Here is a 17,936-nt window from a genome sequence, read left to right on the forward strand (position 1 = left end):
GGTGGCCCGGGGCGGGGCCTTCGGAGGCCTCGGAACCCGCCGCAGCGGGCGCCCCACACAAAAGGGTCGGGTATGACTGCTGGCCGCCACTTGCACCCCTGAATCCTGAGAGTCTTCCAGAAGGACGCAAGAGACGATGAGCCTGCTTCCTGAAGGGGAGACGAGGCTGGAGGGAGGACGACCTGTGGTCTGAGAGGGAGGCCAGAGTTGGGTGGTCCAGCGGCAGTGAAAGCATCCCTACATCCTGCGTGAGCAAGGTTTTCCATGCTCCCGAAGGGGGCAGAGTTATAACTACATTTCTGGGCTCCGCAGTGAGGAGCTCATCTTGTCTAAAAGTTGGTTTTAATTGGTTGCCCACAGGATTGACATGGCCTCTACTTATTGTTAAGAAAATACATCTCTTGTTTTATCAGGTGTGTGTGGTTTCAGCGCAGCATGGCTGTGGTCAGTGAGGACACTCCCTCCACCCGAAGTGGAAGGAGGCCCCGTGGCTTACCTGAAAAAGGGACTCTAAGGAGGACACACCTGTGGGGAGGAAGCTGTAGTCGGTGCTTTCCTGGGAGTCTAGGGAAGAAGTTTCAGAACTGGCCGATTTCCTGGCCTGGAGGTGGAGGGGGTTGCAGTTGAAATGCTCCCAAAGCCCGACGTTGGGGCGGGGTAGCCTTGAGGGTATGTATCCCTTTGGAGAGCCGCCAGCACTGAAGGCCCGGTGGGATATGGAACGTGGGTGCTTTTGACGGAGAGTGAATTTTCTTTGGTGAAGGCTGGTCGTGCTGCTTTGCAGCCACGTGAAATGGGTGGGAGGAGCGATCAGGTTCTACAGGTTAGTGACGAAGATGGACACTAGTGCAGAGGCTTAACTGCTAGATTGTAATCGTATGGGCTTTATGTGTGCCACCAAAGTGTGCCGTATCGTGAAAAATCTGAGGGTCCTGGGTGAGGGTTATTCTGGGTTATTCAGCGCTAAGCCGTATGCCGGGGGTGGTTGCATATTGAGAGTTGCAGGCTCTGTAGGAGAGATTTCTGGACTCTGAAATCCTCCTTTGGCTCCAGGATTCCCAGAGATGACCTGATGTAAATTGGGGTAGTTGGCAGGAACCATTCTGTATTATTCAAGATTAGGGTGATGCTATTCAATATAACTGAAAAAAAAAATTGCAATTGAAGTTTTGTTGGGGAGACATGTGACGGGAATATTTCTCTTAGAGCTCCTTGCTTGACTGGTTTAAAGTGGTGCCGTTTTTGGCAAATGCAGTATTAGGAACATGAATTGCCTTGGACTTCGTTGTATAGTTTATATTGTTAATGCGTTTCAGAGCATTTTCAGTTGAGAAAAATTCTACAAGTCTGGACATATAGGTCGATCTTACTTTGTTTTAATTATAGAAATATAATACAAGACTGGTTGTTCTTGTTTTTGAAATTTGGTAGCTTTGATAGAATGGAGAATTTCTGGACGTTGTGGAAAGTAATTATGTTAAGGTATTTTCCAAGAATCTTAAAAAGAAGTTGGGAAAAACTGTTACAGGTGGTTAAAATAATTTTATGGTAACTTTTGAAGAAAATGAAATGTTTAGTGTGTTTATGTAAAAGTAGAGGATGTGCTTTTATTACTGGAATGTTATTTTGAACAAAACGGGATGCATTTTTATATCACCTTTATATGCTCGATCAAATATTTGATAATTTTGTTTATGGGTTGTAATGCATAATTTCAATTTTTCTTACATTCATATCTGTTAGGTGAAAATGTGAAACTTGAGAAACCATTGTGGTAGTTACTTGGAACATATTGTTATGTGCTAATAGCAGTATACTTCAGGCTTTCACTTTATTTGACATGCCAAATGTTTTGTTGCATATTGAGAATTTGGGGGCTCTTGGTACAATTTTTTGATATGAAACTTGATTTTGTGGGCCAGTGTGTTCTAGGAGTTGAAATCCAGTGACAATTTCATACTGTTTTTATTCCATTTTGTAAAGACCCACTCCATCATTCAGTTTAGATGAATATTTTTTGTAGCTGTTAGAGGAAGAACTTCTGTCAGTAGTGGTTGCACAAAAGATGATTTTAGATATCCTTCCCCAAAACGTACTTAATAAATGTCCATGGGATAAATGAGTATTGTTAAATGATTCAGGTCAATTATGCAGAAAAATAACTTAATCTAATTTATAGTTATCTGATTTTACTATCACCACCCATATACCTTTTGGTTTGCAGAGTTAGTTAATTAAATTTAAAGCCAGCTTTTAAGATGTTAATACCAATAGTGATGGTGAATAAGGTCTGCTAGGTTAGAAATAATAGTTACTTTGAAGTTTAAATCTAGTAAGATAATGAACGTTTTTGTTGGCATTTGAGGGGGTATTGAAATATTTAATATTAGTCTTTTTGCAGGAGGAATAAATATCTTATTTAGAAATGTCTTTTGATTTGTTGCCTTTGAATACTGACTGAAGGCTAATGGGAAAGTGTGCTATCAAAGGGATACATCTCCCTCAGTATCAGAATTGTTTCATTAAGATTGATCCCAGAATCTGAAATGTGATCCATTTGAAGATGGGAACAAAATCAAGTGGATGAAGCTGTATTTTTATTTGGTTGGTTTTGTTTTCTTTTTTGGTAATGCCTATCATAATTTGATTATGCTGCTTATAGTGTTATGCCCATTATGATTGGTTTTCTCTGTTGCTCATCTCTGAGGTGAACATTTGAGGGGTACTGGTTTTTGATTCTTTTAAATCTAAAGAATTTAGCTCTGCTGTACTCTGGTTCTTGTTGTTTAAAGAGTAATTATTGAAGAAAGTTAAAATTCACTTTTAGATGTTTATTACCAGATGAAGAGTGGAAATGGTTAAGCTGGTGCCTTAGCTTCCTGATAAAAGAGGATTGTTGTCAGACATTTTATTCTGAAATGCCAAGTGATTGGAATGATTAGTAAATAAGAAAATCTGCCCTGTCATAATAATTTCTGTAGCAGATATTTGTAATTTGCGCATTTATGTATGTGGTATTTGTAAAACTGAAGCAAGACCACTGTTAAGACTAATTCCTTAACATAAAGTGGAAAAATTTACTAAAGCTTCTTTTTTTATTTAAAAATATGTATATATATTTTTATTGATTTCAGAGAGAAAGGGAGAGGGAGAGAGGGATAGAAACATCAATGATGAGAATCACTGATCAGCTGCCTCCTGCAGGTCCCCAGCTGGAGATTGAACCTGTAACCTGATATATGCCCTGACTGGGAATTGAATTGTGACCTCCCAGTTCATAGGTCGATGCTCAACCACTGAGCCACACAGGCCTGACCTAAAATAAGCTTTAGATCTGAAATGTAACAGTGGGCTTAATCGTAGATCAGGCCCATTTCCTCCTTCCCTACACTTACACTCTAGGCATAGGTAAAAACTGTATTTGCATAGAATTGTTTGTCTTATCCTGCTAAAATTAACCAAAGTTTAAGGTGATTGGAGTGGATTTTTCATTTTGATATCCTGCATTCAGTTGCTGGTTGACATTTAGAACACAGGAATGAGTAGGTTTCCTGAAAAACAATGATGCCTTTATTAAATTATTGTGTTCTTTACAGAATGAGGTGTGGAAAGCAAAAGTACTTTAGTTCTCAGTTTATATACCTTGCCTATATGAAGGTGGAAGTGTAACAGCAAGAGTAGTGAAAGTCTGGCTTCTGGCCTGAACTTTCTGTGTACTTTTCTTTGGTATGGGATGAAATAGACTTTCCCCTTTGCTGAAATTCACAAATTTCTGTCTAGATTGATTTATTTTGTTTTTTATTTTTTTTATTTTTTATTTTTTTAAAGATTGATTTTGCACTATAAATTGAACACATAAATCTTGAACTAGGTGTCTGATAAGTTCACCTGGGCCTTTGAACTTTTCCTTGTGGAATGAGATGTTTCCTTCTTTTTACAGTTATTTCTGGCAATTCTGTAAACATTTCTGGGAATAAACTTGGTATGTTCCTTTCCAGATGGACATAAGGTGCTTTCTTAGGTCTGGAAAGGAAGAGACAAAGGAAACTGTTTCCCTTACTCATAGGGCACATGTCCTGGGCCCACACATCTTTTTAATTAGAACCTCCAGTAGTGGATCATCTGTTTATCACAAGTGCTTATCTAGAAAATTATCCTGGTCTTTGGCTCATAGCCTCCATGTAAAGCAAGCTTTTTTTCTGTTTCACATTTCCCTTTGTGACTTGTTTAAATGAAGAGTTTGAAAACTCTTTAGACTTCATTAGGATCAATTTATACAATATAAAAGATTAATACAATGCTCTGGCATTGTTTATATGATATTTGCATAGCTTTTGGTGGCAAAACAATTTCACTGTTCTTGAGTAATTTGAGTAGTTACTTAGAAGATGTTTAGCTTGTCCTTTAGAAAAGTTGAGAGTAACACTAAAATTTTTAAATGTTTTTGCTTTTTGTGATGATATTAAGTTCACTGATGGTATCTTGATCTTGAAAGATAGTAGTTAAAAATGAGCATCACTATAATAGTAATCTTAATACCCGACAGTGACAATTTTCTTCTACTTTATTTCTTTGAATTAAAAATGACCTTTTGAGTCTAGTTGTGGAATCATTTGGTCATTTATATTGCTTGTGAATTGTTCATTACTTCACCAGTTTGGGAAAAATTCCAGTGAAAGATGAGTGATCTGTTTTTACTTTGGGAAGTACTCTTAATATGCCAGGTGTTTTTAGGGATTTTTAAAAATAAGTTTCTTGGGACTGTTAGAATGTTAAAAGAAAAAGCACTTTTCCTTAATATTTTGAACCCCAGTGGTTTTAACTAAGAATTAGTTCTTATAGTCAGATCTGTCTCTATATTTTTGATGTTTGATGCTATTTTGGTGCAAAGGAAAATACATTGAAAGAGTTATTGCAATAATTTTCATTGGTACCCTTGAATTGATTGTCCTGGAACTGTTATTGTACGAACTTGTTATTGTGCTTTTTCATAAAAAAATTGGTGCGAACCTGAGAAAATAGTTTGTAGTTGGACTTGTGTTCGGAAATTTTCTGGACTGCTTTAACATCAGGTGATAAAAGCACTTACCTGCTGTGATGCTGAGAGTTTTATGACTGTTTTAGTTTTTAATTCTTGGGCTAATTTGTGGCACGTTCTTGATGTATATAAATATATAATGTTTTGAGAAATACTCTAATTTGAAAGCAATACTGGGTAATAAGCATGTATAGAATTTTGGATATGTCTTCTTCTTCTCCTTCTCCTTCTTTTTATATACATTCTAATGAAGTACTCTGGTTTCAGATTTACCTTGGTAATGTACAGTTCAGTGTGGCCTGTGCGTGTTTTGTGTTTCCTGCATTGATTTTTGCCTCCATTTATTCTCTATTGCAGTCTAAAAGTTGGTTTTAATTGGTTGCCCACAGGATTGACATGGCCTCTACTTCTTGTTAAGAAAATACATCTCTTGTTTTATCAGGTAAGAGATTTTGAATAGAGGGTTTGCTTTTATACAAAATAAAATGAGATAGTTTATTAAGTAACAAGAAAATATGTGTAGTAAATTGTGGGTTTGTTTTTTTTTAAACAAGCTTATTTAAAAGATAAAACAAGATAAGGATGGGGTGGGATGGATTGGGTATCATGATGGAGGAACAGTTGTTACTTCCTTTGGGGGTCAGTTTTATAGGGATGCATTTCTCCTGCTGAATTCCTAATTAGAAGTATAGGCATAGATAATGAGTCATATGTTTTAGAATACAAATTTTTACTTTAAAGGAACCTCAGTAATTGGAATCTCCGTCTTATTAAATAACCAAGGTAGGCTCCAGATAGTTTGAAATTATACTAGTATATCTGTCAAATAGGTACTTAGTAGCAGAATAGCACATCTTATTTCGTATTTTTCAGACCTAAAAATTTCCTACATGGCTTTATGAAAAAAATCTTGTGCTCTACTTTGATTTATTCCTCAGCCCTTTTCTAGCTGGTAATCTGGGTAGATGTTGAATATCATGTGTACCTTGTACAGAGTTTAACTAAATCCCTTGACTTATCAGCAAATGGTTTGAAGACTTTCTGTGTATGTCACTTTAACCCTGTGTTCAATTTTTATGTCCTTGGGACCATATCAAGTCCCCCCCATTTTTATTGCCTCAATGCAAACTAACATCTCTCTCTCAAGTTGTTTTGGATACATAGAATACTGATGATGCTTCCTCCGTAGATAGTGATTAAATGATTAAGCATTTTTTGAAGTTGGACAGGAATGCTGTCTCAGTTTTGCTTTCATATAGCCAATATTGTAGAGTCAGGAATGTAATGACTTGGAAGCTTCTTAATGAACTTCCTGATAGAGACAGCTAAGTAGTAAATAAGGAGAAAAGAGTCTGTTGGTGTGATTGTTTTTTAGTATATTTCTTGTCGACTCTCACAAACCAGTTATAAAAACTTCCCCACTCCGCCAGTTTTTGGTGTTTTATAATGGTCTCACAAGAGGATTTTCTGTTTGCTAATCCACCTTTCAGGATTAAATTTGAAGGTGGTGGTGGTGGTGGTGGTGGTGGTGGTGTGTGTGTGTATGTATGAGAAAACTGTCAGAGCCAAACAATATATTTCTCCTTTCTGTACAGCAGTCATAATATTGAGCTATAATTACAGATTTTTTTGCATTGAATTAATATTCATATAATACTTAACATTGAAAAACTGCTTTCATAGAGTTGTCGAGTTTTTTATTTGTTTATTTATTTATTTATCTATTTTTAAATATATTTTTATTGATTTCAGAGAGGAAGGGAGAGGGGAGAGAGATAGAAATATCAATGGTGAGAGATAATCATTGATTGGCTGCCTCCTGCACTGCATGCCCCACACTGGGGATGGAGTCCGCAACCTGGGCACATGCCCTTGACTGGAATCAAATCCAGGACCCTTCAGTCCACAGGCCAATGATTTATCTGCTGAGCCAAACCAGCTAGGGCGAGTTGTAGAGTTTTTAGAGTTTGCAACAGGAAACTTTGCTCTTCTAATGATCTCATTTGAGAAGATAAAACCAAAGCTCAAATACTTTATGATTTCCCTGAGGTCACAGAGCGTGTGTCTGTGTGTGTGTGTGTGTGTGTGTGTGTGTATTTTTGTTGTTGTTTATCCTCACCTGAGGATATTTTTCCATTGATCTTTTTAGAGAGAGTGGGATAGAGAGGAGAAGAGAAGACAGAAACATTGATGTGGGAGAAACACATCGACTGGTTGCCTCCTACACACGCCCCAACCAGGGCCTGGGCTGGGGAGGAGCCCACAACCAAGGTACATGCCTTTGACCAGAATCAAGTCCGGGACCCTTTGGCCCACAGGCCAACCCTCTATCTACTGAGTCAGGTTTATATTTAAAAGTTGATTTTTAAGATGGCTTGGGCAACACCCTATGTTGTTGAAGACATCAAGTTCAAATTAATATTTTTTCAGTGCCAATAATTTGTTTTGTGTCGCTTTACAAAGACCTGCCATTGGCATTTACTCTTATAAGCCATAAGAACTGAAATACTGAAATTTTACTTGAATCTAGGAGAAAGTTTTTGAAAAAATACTTCAAATTGATTTTTAGAGAGAGAAACATCCATCATCTGCCTCCTGCATGCCCCGCCCCCTACTGGGGTATGGAGCCCGAAACCTGGCATGTGCCCTGACTGGGAATCAAAACAGGAAACCTTTTGGTGTACGGGTCAATGCCCAACCAGTTGAGCCATACCCGGCAGGGTGAGAATTAGATCAAACTTTGTTTTATTAGACATTATCTAAGGAAACCAGTGAGAACCCAGAAATTTCACAGGAGTTATGTTGGGTCAGAGACTACGCAATCACTGACTAAACTAAAGTTCATACCCTGGTTCAGTGGTTCTCAACCTTCTGGCCCTTTAAATACAGTTCCTCATGTTGTGTCACAACCATAAAATTATTTTCATTGCTACTTCATAACTGTAATGTTGCTACTGTTATGAATCATAATGTAAATATCTGATATGCAGGATGGTCTTAGGCGACCCCTGTGAAAGGGGTCATTCGACCGCCAAAGGGGTCGCGACCCACAGGTTGAGAACCGCTGTCCTAGTTGTTCTAAAACAAAAAATACCTCTTTTCCAATATCAGCTCTTCCCTATGGGAAAAACAAAACATTTTTTTAACGGAAGGCTTGGAAATGAGTCATTGGACCCGAATTTTAATTAAAACAGCCATGATGAATGGTACTGTAACCAGGTTCGACTTTTTGAAGTGAATATAGATAACTAAGATTTTGGCTATTTTACTCAGTATTTCTTTAGGATTCTTAGTATGTATTAGCCTTGTTTGTAATAAATAATTTTATATGTAGCTTTCTTTAATAAATAAAGCTGCAAGGAAGATTGAAGAGTTGTAGGGGTGAAAAATGGAGTCTGTTCTCATTTGAGATTTGAAACTACTTTAGTGTTGAGTATTATTTTTAATTAATTAGTTTTCTGTGTTTGTTGGATTTTAGATTGAGCAATATAAAGTGACACGGATAATTCTATGAAGTTGTCAGGTTTATAAGGAAGATGCTACGCCAGTTTTAAATATTAATTTTGATGGATCCTTTGGATATTTTCCCCCTATAGATTATTGAATTTGTTTCCTGATTTGACTTACACATTTCTTTTAAATCTTAAGTCTTATTTAATCATGGTCTGAATGATTTAATTGGTGATTTACTGTCCTTTGGTGGTTTTTTTCCTGAAATTTTGAGTCTTGGGGCTGAACTTCTAATTGTTTCCAGAATTAATTCCTTTTGGAAGTTGAAATTGTCTAGGTTTTACATTGTAAATGGTACATGATACTCAGTTTTTAGAATATTCAAATTTTAAAAAACGATATTGCTTGTGATAGTTTGAGGGATTATTTGAGGGCCCAATGTGGTAGCTGGTCATTCTTGTAGCTAAAAACTTGGTGTGATAAACAGGAGTCTGACCTGGCCGTTGCCTTTTCTCATCTGCAGGTGTGTGTGGTTTCAGCGCAGCATGGCTGTGGTCATCCGTTTGCAAGGTCTCCCAATTGTGGCGGGGACCATGGACATTCGCCACTTCTTCTCTGGATTGACCATTCCTGATGGGGGCGTGCATATTGTAGGGGGTGAACTGGGTGAGGCTTTCATCGTTTTTGCCACTGATGAAGATGCAAGGCTTGGTATGATGCGCACAGGTGGTACAATTAAAGGGTCAAAAGTAACACTGTTGTTGAGTAGTAAAACGGAAATGCAGAATATGATTGAACTGAGTCGTAGGCGTTTTGAAACTGCCAACTTAGATATACCACCAGCAAATGCTAGTAGATCAGGACCACCACCTAGCTCAGGAATGAGTGGCAGGGTTAACTTGCCTACAACAGTACCCAGCTTTAATAATCCTTCACCCAGTGTAGTTACTGCCACCACTTCTGTTCATGAAAGCAACAAAAACATACAGACATTTTCCACAGCCAGCATAGGAACGGCTCCTCCAAATATGGGGACTTCATTTGGGAGCCCAACGTTTAGCTCAACCATTTCGAGTACAGCCTCTCCAATGAACACAGTCCCACCACCACCAATTCCTCCAATTCCAGCGATGCCATCTTTGCCACCAATGCCATCCATTCCCCCAATACCAGTTCCTCCTCCAGTACCTACTTTGCCTCCCGTGCCTCCAGTGCCCCCAATTCCCCCAGTCCCTTCTGTGCCACCCCTGACTCCACTGCCGCCTATGTCGGGCATGCCGCCCTTAAACCCACCACCTGTGGCACCTCTGCCTGCTGGAATGAATGGCTCTGGAGCACCTATGAATCTGAACAGTAACATGAACCCTGTGTTTCTGGGTCCATTGAATCCTGTTAACCCTATCCAGATGACTTCTCAAAGCAGTGTGAAACCACTTCCCATCAACCCTGATGATCTGTATGTCAGTGTGCATGGAATGCCCTTTTCTGCAATGGAAAATGATGTCAGAGATTTTTTTCATGGGCTCCGTGTTGATGCAGTGCATTTGTTGAAAGATCATGTAGGTCGAAATAATGGGAATGGATTGGTTAAGTTTCTCTCCCCTCAAGATACATTTGAAGCCTTGAAACGAAACAGGATGCTGATGATACAACGTTATGTGGAAGTTAGTCCTGCGACAGAGAGACAGTGGGTAGCTGCTGGAGGCCATATCACTTTTAAGCAAAGTATAGGACCCTCTGGACAAACCCATCCCCCTCCTCAGACACTTCCCAGGTCAAAATCGCCCAGTGGGCAGAAAAGGTCAAGGTCAAGATCACCACATGAGGCTGGTTTTTGTGTTTACTTGAAAGGGCTACCATTTGAAGCTGAAAACAAACATGTCATTGATTTTTTTAAAAAGTTGGATATTGTGGAAGATAGCATTTATATCGCTTATGGACCCAATGGGAAAGCAACTGGTGAAGGCTTTGTGGAGTTCAGGAATGAGGCTGACTATAAGGCTGCTCTGTGTCGTCATAAACAATACATGGGCAATCGTTTTATTCAGGTTCATCCAATTACTAAGAAAGGTATGCTAGAAAAGATAGATATGATTAGAAAAAGACTCCAGAACTTCAATTATGACCAGAGAGAAATGATGTTAAATCCGGAGGGGGATGTCAGCTCTACCAAAGTCTGTGCTCACATAACAAATATTCCATTCAGCATTACCAAGGTGGATGTTCTTCAGTTCCTAGAAGGAATCCCAGTGGATGAAAATGCTGTCCATGTTCTTGTTGATAACAATGGGCAAGGTCTAGGACAGGCATTGGTTCAGTTTAAAAATGAAGATGATGCACGTAAGTCTGAACGCTTGCACCGTAAAAAACTTAATGGGCGAGAAGCTTTTGTTCATGTAGTTACTCTAGAAGATATGAGAGAGATTGAGAAAAATCCCCCTGCCCAAGGAAAAAAGGGGTTAAAGATGCCTGTGCCAGGTAATCCTGCAGTTCCAGGAATCCCAAGTGCCGGAGTGCCTAGTGCCGGAATGCCCAATGCAGGAATGCCCAGTGCTGCAATGCCCAGTGCTGGAATGCCCAGTGCCGGAATGCCTAGTGCTGGAATGCCTAGTGCTGGAATACCCAATTCGGGAATGCCCAATGTGGGGATGCCCAATGCGGGGATGCCCAGTGTGGGGATGCCCAATGCAGGGATGCCCAGTGTGGGGATGCCCAATGCAGGGATGCCCAATGCAGGAATGCCTAGTGCAGGAGGTGAAGAGCATGCCTTCCTGACTGTAGGATCTAAGGAGGCCAATAACGGGCCTCCATTTAATTTTCCTGGTAATTTTGGTGGGCCAAATGCCTTTGGACCACCACTGCCTCCTCCAGGATTAGGAGGAGCCTTTGGTGATGTTAGGCCTGGTATGCCTTCAGTTGGAAATAGTGGTTTGCCTGGTCTGGGACTGGATGTTCCAGGTTTTGGAGGTGGACCAAATAATTTAAGTGGGCCAGGATTTGGAGGGGGTCCTCAGAATTTTGGAAATGGCCCTGGTAGCTTAGGTGGTCCCCCAGGCTTTGGAAGTGGCCCTCCGGGTCTTGGAAATGCCCCAGGCCATTTGAGTGGACCACCAGCCTTTGGGCCTGGGCCTGGGCCTGGGCCTGGTCCAATCCACATTGGTGGTCCCCCTGGCTTTGGATCTAGTTCTGGAAAACCAGGACCTACAGTAATTAAAGTGCAGAACATGCCCTTTACTGTGTCTATTGATGAGATTTTAGATTTCTTTTATGGCTATCAAGTGATCCCAGGCTCAGTTTGTTTAAAATACAATGAAAAAGGTATGCCCACAGGAGAAGCCATGGTGGCCTTTGAATCTCGGGATGAAGCCACAGCTGCTGTCATTGATTTGAATGACAGACCTATAGGCTCAAGGAAAGTAAAACTTGTATTAGGATAGCTATTCAAATCAGTTCTTTGTAGGGTAGATATTCATAGTGTTGTGATTAATGCATCCAGATTGTTTTCCTAGTATTTCCAGGTTAGAACCTGTGGATTGTTTCTATTGCATATAGATTGGTTTTCATAACATAGAGCATTGGTTGACTGTTTACAGAAGACTCACAACCAGGATAAACATTGCTGTATGTTATAGTAAAACTGTGGAGAGAACACAAAAATGATTTTGGCATACCATTAGAGAAACGATTTGTAAAACTCAAATGATGACATAAAGCTTATCAAGGAGTCTAGATTGGTTTTGTTTTGTACCATATGGGATGAAGAAAATAGAATTGTCAATAGAGCTCATTAAGGGTGCTCTTGCCAGCTGCTGAAAAATAGAAGTTGGTTACTCTTGGAATTTGGTTTAAAGCTGGACAGATTTGCTTTGTTATAGGATCAAAGCTTTGTCTAAAGTCTTTATTTTCTTTTAAAATTAAATAAAATCTCTGTATACAGATTCACTGTATGTACCTTTATTGCTTTTTGAGGGTTCTTGCTGTATAGACAGTCCTGCTTCTGAAGTTGCTGCTTTGTTTGCCTAACTTACTCATTTGTAAATGAGCAGAACTGTTTTGTTATATTTTTTTAATATAAAACTCCACACTTGGTTTGTGCTATAACCTTGAATTTTGATTTCTAATGTCACACTTAAAACTGTGGAATAAGACTTTGCCACAAAAATAAAATACGGAGTTCTCTACCTACCAGAGCCTTTTTGGTTTGACTGCTAACTTTTAGTTCAGTCAGTTTAAAAATTGTTCATGTTGTTTGAATGGCTTCAAAAACCAGAAACTGCTTTATAATCATTGTTTAAGATAACTGATTTGAAGTCCAGTTCGTGATGGACTAATGTTCTGGCAATTTCTTTCTGTCCCAAATTTATGAAATTTTGGCCTATAACTAAACACAGAGTCCATTCATAAAAAAGATTATTATATCTAGGTTTTTAAAATTGAAGTTGAAATTGTTAGCTGTGTTAGCAATAGTGTTATAGAAGAAAAAAATCTAAGCTGGTTTGTAGATTCGTATGCATTTAATCCTGTTACTTGGAGGCGTTTGGTCTAGTAATTTGATCAGGAGCCTGTTTACAAAAATTCTTCATGTAGAATATAAGTGCAGCTGCCAGAGGGGAGAGAATTGAGACTCCTTGCCCTTTCATATTATTTTCTTTGGCATTCAGGACACTAAGGCAGGAGGACCACATGGGTTCTGGTCGTTAAGTGTCCTTGTCATGAAAAACATTTGCCTTACAATGTCTTGCTCACTGCCACAAAGGCTCTACTTATGGTTACTTTCCTTCTTACTTAAAATATTCTAAGGAACTGCCACGTAATAAACATGGTTGGAATGGGAGATTGGGGAGATATCATGAAAAACAAATTTTGTCTTTTACATGGGCCTCTGTCTTGGTTTAAAACACCCTCAACATTTCCTAACAAATCAATGTACTTACAAAGGAGTCAGCCTTTTAAAAGCAGTGTTTCTGGGGGCGGTGCCTTTTTTGTGTTGCAAGTCAGTGGAACACTGAAATACAAGCGCCGTGTAATTTAGAGTTAAGAGTGGCAACAGTTTCATTTGTGTGGTAAGATTTGGAAAGCCTTTCATCACGACAATATTGGAGGATTGACGTACAGGATTTTTGTGTAGGGAAAGGATTGGTTAGACTTTCAAAAAAGACATGGCTGTGTTGTGGGTCTTGATAATTCACGAATACAAATTTGCTTTGACAGATCACTAGATATTTCCTCCTCAATTGAAAAAAAGCAATATGATGTATATGCTGTTCAATTTAAGTTTTCTGTTAAGTAATCATTTCTCATTCCAAGGACAGAGTGCAAAAATCTTCAGCACTGTTTATAGGAGTTTGATTTCAACTGCAGATTATTTTCCCCACTGGAAAGCTGACAATTTTTATTTTAGAAAAATAGGTTGTTTGAAGATGAAAGTCTTTTATCTTTTTTCACAATTTATTTTGGTTATATGTTCGTACATTCTTATTAAATATTTCACATACTTTATTGCAACCATTTTGTTATTTCTACATCTTAGATAAATGCTGAAAAGGGAAACTTGATTTTTTTTGTTCACCAAATTAAATAAATTAAGAAAATAGTGGTTGTGTAGAAATTGGAGAGAACTGTTTCATATTTGGTTGAATCACAACAGTGCTTTTCTTGTTGTGAAATGTAATTAAATGCTTTGCCCTTTGGAACTTGATTTTTGTGTATTTGAGACTTATTACGTATTACATAGTGCTAACTGCTAAGTATACTGTTCATCTTGTGCTGGGCATTGGAGTTTGAGTTTTTAAAAAATTCTTGAAAATATGTTTTATGAAACTATTCATACATCTTTTTGCACATTTTCTTATATGGACTAGGCTTTGGGTGATAATTTACATTTTCTTATTTGCTTTGTATGATATGAAGGATTTGTAAAGCTTTGCTCAAAGTTGTGCATTTGTAAACATCATATTTACAATTTTATGTGTAAACTTTATTGTGTTTTGGTGACTGACATTAATGGAAGAGAATCTTTTCCATTAGGTCTAACATTTTTTCTACATCTCTCCCCCCCTTCCCAGCTGGTGGGGTGTGTGTGTGTGTGTGTGTGTGTGTGTGTGTGTGTGTGTGTGTGTTTGTTTTAAATGGTTTAAAGGATTAGAGAAATCTACAAAATGTATTTTATAGGTAAACAAATTTGTAAACTTTTTTTGAACTTTAGTGAAACATTTAGTTCACAAGCAAAATTTGGAGGCGTGTTTTGTATATACACTATAGTTTGGACATGCAATTATTAGCGACTTTTTAAAAAATGCAACACTGTTGAGTGAAATGTAGTTTCTAGCTTTGTGCTCCAAGTTACCAAAGCAATGCAATGACAGTGAAATTGCTTTATATTTTCACTGGGAGACTTTTATTCAAAACTTCAAAGAGTAATATTTAGCATAATCATGTCAGTTTTAAGCCACTGGATAAAAATCTAGTGCTGTGTATGGAAGTAAGCACACACATTCTGGGTGAAAATACCTTGGATAAAAATAAGGATGCATGAAATCCTTAATCAAACTCCTAGTCCCTTTTATTGAATTCTGTCATTGTGTTCAGGTGTGGGTCAACATTTAAAAATAAATACGCTCATTAGTTGCAAGAACATTTAAAAAGCAAGTAAAGAAAATGTGAAAATTGTTGGTAGTCAGATCTTCTGGAAAGAATTTCTGGCAATGATCACTTTTAAAATTACCACTCTTGCTCAAATTACCACACTTAAATAGTTTTACTGGCAGTTCTATAGTGGTTCATACTTCAGAAACCAAACACAATAAAACGACTCATTGCCAATATGGCCAAAAATTGCCAACAAATATGGCCTTGGCATCATTCAGCAGGGGTTTTTGTTTATAAAGATGAAGTCTTGGATACTGTTCAATAAACTTGTCACAAAATAAAACAGGCTGATGCTTTCAATGCTTTAATTGTACAAAATACTCTAATGAGCTATACCATCAGGTTTGCGTGTTGTTGCTTAACACCTGAAAATATTTTGTGCCTTTGGATTTGGTGATCTTGGAGGTAGCAGTTGTTGCTTATCCTTGTCCACTAATGCAGAAGTATGGGAAGAAGAGGATACCTGGAACGGCAGGGAGGAAACTTGATTCTAGGTTGAATCTGTGGTATTAACCCTTTAAGACTTTTATTATATGTGTTTTGCTAGCAAGCCCAGTTCATTATGTGGACTCGACAAGAAACCAGATGCTCCTTTTCCCAGGAGTCTTAAAGTGGGCTGTGAATTGTCTTTTTAAAAAACTGATTAGGCAATGGGAAAAGAAATCTTCGGAATACATTGTCAATCGCACATACCTTAAAAGCTGTGTTTGTTTGTTTTTCTTGTTTATTTGTTTTTTGCATTAGTGTATTTGAGGTGGGAAAGAGGAGAGAGAAATCAAAAATCTTGCTGCTCTCTGACATTGATGCTCTGGTTTTGTCCCTTCCACATTTATTCAACTTCTACTAAAATAAACAAACATGAAAAGTTTTCATAAGCTTCACAAGGTCCTTTAAAGTAAAAAAAAAAAAATCAAAAATCTGGTTTGGAGTTGCAGAGAAATTTGTGAGCTTTTCTTTTAACCAAAGCTCTTGAAAAATATAACTTTTACTTTTATCATGAAAGAATTTTAGCCTGTATTTGAGTTTGAATATCCAGATTGTATTAGAAGGGTTTAGACTGGACAACTCTGGGTAGTTGGTGAGCTGTTTTAAAATTATGAAGGTTCAACTAAGCATTTGAAAAATCACAGAGTGAAATCAGCTGCCTACAGAGATCCAGAATGGCCTTTATGATCTTAAAGAGGTGAACTGTGTGCTAATAATAAGTCCTTTTCTTGTTCAGGTGAGATCATTCACTTCTATCACTCACTGTCCATTTTTCAACATTTTGTAGCAAGTAATAGTTTATCAGTTACATGCATCCCCACCATTCTTCCTATTTTCCAAAAGTAGAGCTTTTATGGGATATGGTTCAATGAAAACTTAAGGCTATCCTTTTTAATTAAAAAATTGTTTGATTTCAGTGTCATCTTTTATAACAAAATCTGATCGGTTCACTATTGTAAAGTGTTCTGGAAAGAGTACTCTGGTGGTGGCACAGTTCTCTGATGCTGTAGGACTTTTCTGGGAAAACCCTTCTGTTCAACAACGTAAGCAAGTTCAACTCTTATTGGTGCCTGCTCACATAAAGGTTAATTCTTTGCTGTTCTTGGATTTATTCTTGTTGCCTTGAGCTACTTTGTGCCAGAGGACTCATAAGCATCCTAGACTTGGCTTCTTTCGGATCTACATAACTAGCAACAAACAACTAAGGTGGCACTACTGTTCTGCATATTGTTCTACTCCTAAAGAGTTCAGAAGGGGCAAAAAGCCACCTGCTGCTGCAAGCATTCTAGACATAAGGGCAGCACTCTAAAATCTGAGGGTAGGAAATAGTGCTGGGGAAAATCTCATTAACTATATTCCTTGAATTTTGTCATGAGGCCCTTGGACCTTCTCCCAGTAAAAGTGATAGGTCATAGAGACTAAACAAATTCCAGTTGTGGAGAAGTGGCACAGTAGAACACTGGAATTGCTGCCCCAGCTGATCCATATATCTGGACTCTGACTTTAGAAATTTAATAGTTTAAAGTCTCTTTTCCTGATCAGTAACTGAAGCTTGCTGTTTAATGTTAAGGGAAGGAGGAGATGACTATTTGGGGGGAAACAGAGCTATGACCAGCAGAGAACATAATTCAATATGGACAGAGTCAAAGATGTTGAATAAGCATAACACATCCCAGGAGTGAGCTATCCTGTATTGAAACAGGCTGTTTCATTCCTTCGCAATTCTAATGTTGCCAGTTTACCCCCTTTAACCACTTACATAGTAAATCTGCTGGTAACCAGGACTATGAGTTTTACTTAAACTGAAGCCCCCTCACTGCTATCTCTGTAGCCCTAGCTTCCTAATTGGAGGGAAGGAGGCGTGAATTCACACATGACTCCTGATTAGTGAATAAGATTACCCAGTTAGGCATTTGTGCTGTATATCAAATGTAACAACCACATTTGTGCTACAGGTCACTTGTTAGTCCTCACAGAAATTCAGCTACTTAAGGAGTCTTAAGTCATACCAACTGGTGCTATTGCTGATTTTCTTTTTCCTTTTCCACTTGGAAGTGAGTTAATGCCCCTACACTCCCCCACACATTGGGTTGCAATACAGAGGGTTATGTCCTTTTTACATAACTCCCTTCTGTGGTGTGGATCTGTGGGACCAACAGGGTCTCTGCTATGGATATGGCTAAAGTGGGAAAACTAATGTTCCTCTTGCTACTGAAGTAGATACTGCCAATTACCCCTGCTTCTATGACTATTGAATTGACAAGTTGGAATTGGAAACATCTATTGCCTCCGAGCTTTAAGACAATTTCACATG

At 38.3% G+C, this 17,936-nt stretch overlaps 1 protein-coding gene across 6 annotated transcripts in view; it reads left to right on the top strand.

Annotated features, from left to right (window-relative positions):
* Positions 1-17,936, top strand: part of CPNE1 (copine I) — a 41,782-nt gene that overhangs the window by 662 nt on the left and 23,184 nt on the right. The window contains exons 1-3 of one of the 6 annotated variants that reach the window (XM_014550673.1): positions 2,278-2,604; positions 5,396-5,480; positions 9,012-13,395. The exons of 1 other annotated variant lie outside the window; for it this stretch is intronic. In XM_014550673.1, the coding sequence (XP_014406159.1) occupies positions 9,034-11,925 (2,892 nt within the window). In that variant the 5' untranslated portion in view covers positions 2,278-2,604; positions 5,396-5,480; positions 9,012-9,033 and the 3' untranslated portion in view covers positions 11,926-13,395. Of the gene's footprint in view, positions 1-2,277; positions 2,605-5,395; positions 5,481-9,011; positions 13,396-17,936 lie in introns of those variants that run through there. 4 more of the 6 variants (XM_005879758.2, XM_014550674.1, XM_014550675.1 and 1 more) reach the window with 4 other exon arrangements.

The sequence above is a fragment of the Myotis brandtii genome, unplaced genomic scaffold (assembly GCF_000412655.1).
Source record: "Myotis brandtii unplaced genomic scaffold, ASM41265v1 scaffold61, whole genome shotgun sequence".
Classification (NCBI taxonomy): domain Eukaryota; kingdom Metazoa; phylum Chordata; class Mammalia; order Chiroptera; family Vespertilionidae; genus Myotis; species Myotis brandtii.